This window comes from Larimichthys crocea, chromosome XVII (assembly GCF_000972845.2).
Source record: "Larimichthys crocea isolate SSNF chromosome XVII, L_crocea_2.0, whole genome shotgun sequence".
Classification (NCBI taxonomy): domain Eukaryota; kingdom Metazoa; phylum Chordata; class Actinopteri; family Sciaenidae; genus Larimichthys; species Larimichthys crocea.
This window is the reverse complement of record NC_040027.1, coordinates 13,939,463-13,948,899: the sequence shown is the minus strand read 5'-3', so window position 1 is coordinate 13,948,899 and position 9,437 is coordinate 13,939,463. Positions and strand designations below refer to the sequence as shown.

Below are 9,437 nucleotides of genomic sequence, written 5' to 3'. Positions count from 1 at the left end.
CGCTCGTTCGAGCAGTGCAGATGGTGCGTTGCGAGCTATTTATGCCAACAGTTTCTGTTTTGGAGATACTATATAACCCCCCCCCCTCAACTCCGACTTCACTTTAGAGTATTTCTTACTTCTTTAGGAAAGAATGGAAATAATCACAAGCTGTGATATTGTGTTTTATAGTTACAACACAAATAGGAAATCATAATGTCGTGTGAGGACTAACAAAACAAAAACAGCGAGGCCAGAAATCATTGAGCAAAAACACTGTTGACAACAAAGCCATGTAATTAAATGTGAACAGAAACAGAAAATGTTCAGAGTTACAGTATGTACATCAAATTTCATGGAGAATCAACAAATCTCTGACTCTGAGAAGTTGACGGAAATCTGACATGAGACGGTCCCCAACACAACATGAAGTCTGAAAGAGAAAAGGCCATGTGAGTGATGCTGTACTGAACACGTTTCACAAAAAAAAAAATCTGTAAAATATTGCGACATTGAAAAAGAGCAAAAACTGATCAGATGTACGTGTTTACTGTAAAGCCTGGGAACCTTTTGTCTGCTGTCATGTGACATGAATTGTCCATTTGTCGTCGGGTACGTGGCATGCTGTTTGAATACTGAAAAGCAAAATGCGTGATCGCAAATGTAAAAGAAAAAGTTTGATATTTTGGGAAATAGTCTCATTCACTTTATTGTCGAGAGTGAGATGAAAGCTACCAGCTACAGCAGACACTTAGCCTAGCTTAGCATAAAGACTGGAAACAGAGGGAAACGACTAGCCTGGCTTTGTCCAAAGACAAGTTGTGGAAGCACGTAACTCATGAGCGGCAACCGGCAACGTGGCTGAGAAAGTGAACCTAAAAACTGCAGAGTGAGAGTCTGAATTTCTATTTAACTCACTTGTTTAAATTATATTAAGGCTTAAAGTTATGCATAATTAACAGTGTAGCCGCTTTGATTGACAGGTGTTTTTTTTGTTTTGTTTTTTACATTTCTCAACCTGCTTCCTGTCTTTATGCTAACCTAACTGGCCGAGTGGTGTCAATCTTCTCCTCTCAATCTCGACAAGAAAGCGAATTATCGTACTTCCCAAGTCGTCAAAACATTCGTTTAAATATTGGCAGTGAATGACAGAATGACGGTTTCTATAAAATGCTGGTATGGATCCATCAGCCTCTCTCTTATTAATAAAAACTGGGCTTCATTATCATTTTATTCCTTACACAGTGTCAAACCTCCAGAGTTAATCATTGGAGCGAGGTCACAGCAGTTCCAGCGTCCACTTCAAACAAAACAACAACAGTTGGTGGCATCAGCTCCAGAGGCAAATTGAAGGAATAGTTTGAGATTTAAGGAATTACACTTTCCAGTCTTTATGCCAAGGTTAACGACTGCTGGCTTCATATTTAGCGTACATGCATAAGAGTCATTTAACTCTCAGCAAGAAAGATAAAAGTGTATTTCCCAAAAGAGTGAACCATTCCTTTAACCCTTCAACTCATTTCCAGGTCATAGACTCAGAGTTCTGTGTGCATACGATCATATTTGTCCAAGTGCAGATTAACCAGAGGTGCAATAATACTATGAATCTTGTCATTAGCAGTAATCACAGTGACCATATGTGTTGAACCATACTGACCTAAAACAGCGACCTGTAAACACCACAAAGAGTCTGTGCCTCCATCCATGAGATACAATGTCCCGGCTCCTCACAGGGGTCATTTACAGCACACGAAAGTCTCTGTAAAACAACCGTGCATATACAGATGCACACTGCCTGAGCGACAGTCATCAACGTCTTCGCTCGCTATGATTAAAAACGTTATACACTGAGAAGCGTTCGCTCAAAAAAAACAAAACAGAAATGGGTTATAAAACATCAGTTAGTTGCATTAGTTGACGTAGTAAAGCCAGTAGATTAAGTTGAACAGGGAGAAGGTGAAGGGGAATATTATCCGTGACCATCTGTCGATGGCGTTCACATCGGTGAGGTCTGGGATTTTGATTTTCAGCTGCGAGGATCGTCTCCGCAGACGGGTTTTCTTTAGATGTGCGTTCCTGTCCAGGCTGAGGCGGCCCTGCTCTCGCGCCGCGCTCTGCTTCCTGTACTGGACCCCCGGGTTGTCGAACACCATGGAGGTGGAGTTGTGGGTCTCACTCACGGTGGTTGTGATCTCATTCCCTCCCACCTCGTTGTGGATCTCCAAGGTTGTCAGCAAAATGTTCCCCTGGGAGTCGACCTAGGCACAACAGACAGGAGCGCTGTTAAAAATGGGCTGTGAGCTGAGGCTTCAGTGACTGATGACACATGTGCAGCATGCGTCAGACCCCGGGGCCGCCGTCTTCGAGCAGGCTGACAGATTGCAGCCTGGGAAACAGAGAGCGGCCTTCAAAACCAGGTTTCCTGTCCCAAAGTTAAATCACTTCTCACAAATCAGCTCAAGGTTGCACTGGATGGCTCTAATACACATGTCATGACAGCTATTCCTTCCCACATAAAAACAAATAAATCACTCAGACATGTGGCAAAAAAAAAATAAAAAATAGAGGCACAATACAGATATGTACACAGTGATATAACAATGTGGTCACAAGACACGAGAGGAAGTGACAGGGTGAATATTTTCTACTTCAGTGAAAACTAATGACAGCTACTTGTCTCGTTCCACGATAAAACATCTTGATATCCAGCTTCCTAAAGCAGGTAAAATCCTCACCGTACAAGTCAAGAATCAACTTCCTAATATCTGCTTTATTTATGTTTTTAACCTCAATCCATGAAACTGATCACTTATAGAAAAATATTTAAAAAGATGAAACTTTTGCTATCCTTTAGACAAATGCGGCAGAAATTACCGTAATTTCTCTCATGTAAACATCTGAAACAGTGATTATTTCATTGATTTTGGATCATATTTTAGAGAAAATGTTTTCCGGTTTGCCTCTGTGAAACAGTTTCCTGATGGACAAAGTAAAGTAAACTGATATAGCTGTAAACTGTAGCTGCTGTTAGCTCAGTTTGTTAGCTGGGCTGCCCGCGGACTGTGAGCTCAGAGCACTGGTAGATTGTTAGTGTTTGTACCACAGGCGTTTTTGGAGCTCGGGAAGAAGAAAAGGAGGTTTTCAGACCCAGGGCATGAGGGAATGCTGATGGGGAGTGAAGCCAGTGTTGTGCTAGAACAGGAGCTCAAGCAAGGACAGAGAAATCTACGAAGAGACCGGGAGAGAGTGAGCCAGCAAGAAGCCGCATTACACTAGATATTACACTCTGAAACTGGGGGCACTACATTTTCTTTGTAATCTTGCTTTAATATTGAGGAAGATAAAGTATATATATGGTAAATAAAATAGTATATAGAAGTACATAGTACTATCTTCATATATACATTATAACCCAGAGAAGACAAATTACAGAGGCACAGTGAAATGTGATTTCTGTGTCGTAAGAAGCAATGAGGTGATTGTTTTACATGTTTTGTTTCTGTTGGACTTCAAATCGAGATAAATATTTTATGCTTACATTGTGTAAATGTGTGTGAGAGAGAGAGGGAGGAGAAGACACATGTCTTTAATGAAGGGTTACTTGTTTTGCTGCTATTCAACAATATAAAAAAAAAACACAACAAAAAAACACTTTGTCTGTTAATTTAGCCCAGATCTTCCCACTGCTGTGGGCGGGGGAGAGAAGAAAAGAGAGTGCTCTAGACAGCTCGCTAGCTGCTCCCAGCAACAGGATCAGCCCCTTGGAGAGGGAAAATTGTGCTACTATAATGCATAAAGTTGGTGGTTTGTGGGTCGGGTCGACTTTGGGTCGTTGATTAATGGATATTTTTGCTGCTTGGGCGGTGTGGACTGGCTCTTGTAACGGGTTAGGAGTGCGTGGGTCCTAAAAAAACCTGACCTGACACATCAATGTGCCTCCGTATACACCCTATATATACACACACCTCAGTTTCCTCTGATTTATTAGGGGAAAATTTTGAATGTCTGACAGCCCACCACCAATATTTTAGTCCAGTCAACAAAAACAAAACATACATTTCTTCACAGCTGTTATTATCAAAGCATCATGCAATACCACTGTTGTAAATATAGATAGTTGTACACAGTTTGCCAATACAGCCAAACAACAGGCAAGTGCAACAACACAAGACATAGCAGACAGCTAATATTACTTACTGGTCCACCAGCATGAAGCCCAGCTCAGCGTCTGTCTGTCAGACTTTTATTTCGCCAACGACTAAAAGTCAGTCGCAGATTTACTCTTGTCTGGCGACTTCTTGCTAAGTCACTCTCTCAGTTTCTCTCCTCAGCTTCCTCCACTCATGTCCCCCTCGGTCTTTCCACCTCTATCATCATGTCCATAGAGGCTTATGAGTCACCTTACATTGTCGGCTTTCCCAGCTCCGGTTCTGGCACGACACTGGCTCCGCTCCCTGTCAGCATCCCCCCCAGTGCCTCAGGCCTGAAAACCTCCTCGTCTTTCCAGTGGTCTAAAACAGTGGTCCCCAACCCCCGGGCCGCGGACCGGTACCGGTCCGTGGATCAATCAGTACACAACGCCTGTGGACAAACTCTAACACTCCCCAGTGCTTTGAGATCACGGCCCGGGCAGCCTGGCTAACAAACTGCACTAACAGCAGCTACAGTTGGAAAACCAGAAAACATTCTCTCCATAAAATAAGATCTGGTTCACCAAAATCAATAAATAGTTGATGTATTTTTTGGGTATGGGATGATGATAGAGACACCAGTCACCTGATTACATGTCAGTGTAGCATCAAAATGGTAGAAGTTACATAACAGGCTTTAATGAAATTAACACTGACAGAAAGCGTTGTGTATTGATTGTGTGCTGAATGATGTCTGGTTTGTACTGCACGGGATATTTTGTCACAAACACAAACAGAAAAAGTAAAAACACCACAGAGGAAGAGGAGTAGAGTATATTAATACTGATGATGATGGCTGATTGAGATGTTGTGATCAAACACGTTCATTTGTTAAATGGGGTCCAACTCAGTTTCAGTGGGGTTTCACAGATGTGCACACAGGCAGTGACGCACCCACCCGCGTGGTGACGCCGCCCTTGTCCGTTGGACAGTTTAAGGACGAGACTTGCTTGCCTCCTTCCAGAACGGACTAAGCCGGAGAGGACAACAACAGAAACTCTTTTGTCTGGCTTTGTGTTCAGGTGTAGCCGAGGCGTTCACAGTCAGGAGGACGATGGGGGAACGGGAAAGTTGTTCGACCGTATGGACAAGTCCAGTTCACAATCATCAGTGAGTTTTCATTTCTACCATGTGTGTGCCATTCCATGTTTAAACGTGATGAACGATTGTTCAGTTGTCATCCTCTGACATATTTCATCCAAGCAAAACTAATTTTACAAATACAAGTAATGTACGTACTGTATGTTTGGAGTTTCCATCTCACTCGGTAGTGCTTAATTGTTGTCCTCGCGTAAGACAGATCCCCTACAGAGGTTACTCTTGGATTTATCCCAACACTTCCTCATTTGAAGAACTTCTTCTTTCTTCTTCTAGCTTTAGCTTTGACTAAACCTGCATCACATGAATAAACATACTAAAATCACAGCCTGGCAGTTTGAATCATTTATGTGCCACTGTAGCTGTAGTTTTCACCTGCGATGCATTTTCAAGCAAGAAATGTAAAATAAAAAAAATGACTATTAAATATTTAAGGCCTGCTCTGCCCAGTTTTACAAATAAAGGTGAGTTTGGTAGTCATGCAGAGCCTGTGTGATATGTCTTCTGTGGCTCTGGGGGAGCTTTGTCAAGTCTGCCATCAGGTTATTTCAGCTGGAGGTTACAAAGAGTCGTTCACATACTGGGGCTGTGGAGTTTGAAAGTTTAGGTGTTTAGGTCCAAGAAAATAAAAGAAACAACCTCTTTGGACCTTAAATGTTCAAAGGACATTTTGGCCTCGCTCCAAATCGTCGTGATCTAGTCAAAGTTATAGCTCGGAAGGGGGGACGAGATAAAAAGCTAAAAGTGCGACTTGGGCGTTCGGGATAACGGATATTTAAAGGGGGCATATGTGGGACGAGAGGGAAAGGGGCGGGTGAGAGGGCGGAGGAACGAGCCGGGTATTTGACAATGGCTGGCCACACAAGGGAGGGGAACAGCAAGTAGGCAGGGACAAAAGAAGGAGGAGGTGCCAGTCGCGGGGAAGAAGGTAGGGATGCGGGGGGGAAAGAAAGGAAAAAAGAAAAGAAAAAAAGAGGGGGGGGAAAGGAAACAGGGGGGAAAAGCAAGAACATATGTTGGCGGGTGGGGGTAAGTAACGAGCTGTAAAAGATGTAGAGGCAGCAATGAGGAAAAGGCACCACGACTGAGGGGCGGCATCGGAAGCGCGGGAAGAGTACTCGCTGGACTGTGCTGGTGGTGTACAAGAACCGACCGGGTCAAGCTAGCGGATCGACACGAGACCGCATTGCAGTGACCGTAATAATCCGTTACCACAAATACGCATGTGACATCTATCTAAACCATATTACATCCCTGGTGAACGATACTGCTTGATTGTCACAAATATCACATCACGACTAGGGCAAACGCAATGGTCGACACCTTACTAGATTGAAGTAAACAACTAATGCATAGTTCTACAGGATTCAACATCGTGCATCCAAGATGCTGGCATTCACATAGCCGGCTACATGCAGCGGGCCCAATGGGTGAGATAAGACGGTAAGCTCAGGATCGTAGGAAATAGCAAAAACTAAAAAGGCACAGATGGCGATAGTAACGAGTCGTCCTGTATACTTGTGGTGTGGAAATAAAGGAATCGTAGTCGTTCTTATAAGAACTTAAATAACACAATGAAGAAATGACTCCTTTAATTTTTTTCTCTTCTTCGCATAATGTAATGAATATTTAAGAGAGCTAAGCTAGATGACTATACCTAAGATCGGCAGTCACAATGTATTTACTTGTGCGTCATGGGTGGACTTTGAAGAGGGATTGTCATCAGCGTCATATGAATGGCAAGGCCAAATCACGGGATAGCACATGCGACTCAATTCTGAACAAATTGTAGAGTGCCATAGTGGATCAATCCTTGACTATAAGCTCCACGTGTACATATCGGAAATGCGTACTTCAATGTATGCATCCCTGCATCCATGGGAGATAAATGTGTACATCCACCAGCTGACATTATGCATCCACGATCACCTGTTGCCGCTCCATCCACCTGGGAGTAGTAACACAACAAGCTGACTATTTAGTGACCAAGGGACTGGCAAATGGTGGAGACTTCTTTCATTAGATCCACGCGAAGCATCATATTTATGACCACGGGACTGTCTTTAGCACCAATAAAGTGCCGCTGCAACTTTCTACTGCAGATTGCTCTGTAGAACGAAAAACCCGGAACCCCTTGGTGTTTAACCTGTACGAACGATGATCTGCAGCTACATTATTATAAAACTCGAATCTCACCTTTTGGCTCGACTGCTACAAATGTTGTCCGTGCATTATAGTTGTAACCACATTCTGGGTAACCTGCGGCTTCTCGTAGGTACCAGATATCTCCTGTGACATACGATCATTCTTGTCTAGCTTATTTTTTTCTTTTCTGCATCTAGAGGACCTGCGCAATCTCACACATTCTCCGAAGATACGATGTAGTATGACAAAGGCATATTCGATCAAGAACACAAGGGAAGAGACTAGCAAAAGCAGTCACGCATGTCAGGGTAACATTCTTGGCCGTCTATGGTTTGTCGGGTAGTGGCTGATTTCTCAGTTTGTGGCAGATCTCGCCGCTGTACAAATGAGTATTTGAAGTAGGTTGGGTCCACAGAAATGACAGTCAGGAAAGTGATATGATAGCCGCTGAAGAAAGGAGAAAGAGAAATAATAAAAAAGTAAAAAGACAAAAAAAGGACAAATCATAGCATGGTATGTGAAGGATAAAAATAGTAAGTATTAAAAAATAACAAGCAGGAAAACAAAAGTCTAAGCGAAATTAAGTAAGTGAAACCGAAGAGCATTAACAAATAGGACAGATGGGCCATGGGACGAGAAGAAAACAAACGTCAAAGTCGGGATGGAAGTAGAGGAGCAAACAAAATCGTTATCATATAGATACAAGTTTAAAATGACATCAGCGGAAAAAAAACTCATGTCACGGGTGGGATGACATGTAAAGATCCCCAGTGATGTAAATGTTGAGGACGGGGAGGTCACGAACCAAAAAGAGTTAGAATCGAAAAAAATATGAAAAAAAAAAAAAATAATCCGAAAAAAAACTATTATCATTAGTAAAGCACAGAATTATTATTTTCGAGAGGGGGGGTAAAGGTCGGGGGGAAAAAAAAAAGCAGAAAAAAAGAAAGAGTATGTAAATATGTTCTGCAAATAGGTACAAACGGAAAAAGAACAAGCCGGAGGACAGCGATTATAGGTATATTCTTGGTAAATAAACAAGTCAAACGGTCAGGATCCTGCGAAAAAAAACATAATGGACCCAGACGAGGAGCGGGCAGTACTACAATAGAACTTTGCAGCATGAAGAAAATCTCAAGGACATCACCAACCAACCACCCCCCGACCCACCGGCAGCCACAACTTTGGGGTAATGAATAGTGAAGGGGGGGGGAAAGAAAGTTGGGGGGAAGAAAAGGGGGGGTGGGGGGTTAAGGGTGTGAGCAATGTGGACAGGTGGTGAGGAAAGGCAGTGGGAATTGTGTGGGGGGGGAGGGGGGGGGGGGCACACGTGGAGTTGGGGGGTGTGGGGGGGGGGGGGGTCGGGGGGGGGGTGGGGGGCGGAGGGGTGGATGGGTGGGGGGAGAGTGGGTGAGGTTGGGGTGTGACTGAACCGACCATTGCTAGGAATACGACTTTCTCGATTAGAGTACTCTCTACACAGTAGGCAGTGTAACTTCAACACATTCCTGCCTTGAACTAGTTGGTTACGGGTATTTGGCGTGCGGCAGGCACAGGTATATATTAAATATGTATGCACAGTGTCCCACGCACTTCATCGTGGAGCGTCGAAGACCGGTGTAGTCACAGGCCATCGAAACTGCTGTCCCATGATTGAAGAAAAGACTGAGCCTCCCTGAAAGTACCAGTAAGCTTCCGGCGAAATGGGACGTTGTAATAAAATAAATTTACAAATTCACGAGGAGAATAATTTGGGCAAATATTAAAAAAGAATAACATTGTTCTAGGACAATGAAGCCTGGAGAATTGTGTCTGACTTAGCTAGTCTGACGAAATGTATTAACACAAGCGACAGGCGGATGGGGGGGAGGTCGGCGTACCCATAGCGTTAATCAATATGTGCGCGATGCTTGACAAACAGACTCAAACGGCACAGTATAATGAGAAGATAAGTCTCTCCATATGTCAGGCAGGCGGGCGCAAAAAGAATGCGCACCACAATCGACAAGAAAATGTGTCCCTGTT

The 9,437-nt window shown here is 43.5% G+C and overlaps 1 protein-coding gene across 3 annotated transcripts in view; it reads right to left on the bottom strand.

The window, feature by feature from the left end:
• Positions 1-205: 205 nt before the first annotated feature.
• gabrb3 (gamma-aminobutyric acid type A receptor subunit beta3) overlaps positions 206-9,437 on the bottom strand; it is a 35,636-nt gene continuing 26,404 nt past the window's right edge. For 2 of the 3 annotated variants that reach the window (XM_010755230.3, XM_010755231.3), the window contains one exon: positions 989-2,237. In XM_010755230.3, coding sequence (XP_010753532.3) covers positions 1,890-2,237 — 348 coding nt within the window. In that variant the 3' untranslated portion in view covers positions 989-1,889. Of the gene's footprint in view, positions 413-988; positions 2,238-9,437 lie in introns of those variants that run through there. The other variant, XR_003464010.1, reaches the window with a different exon arrangement.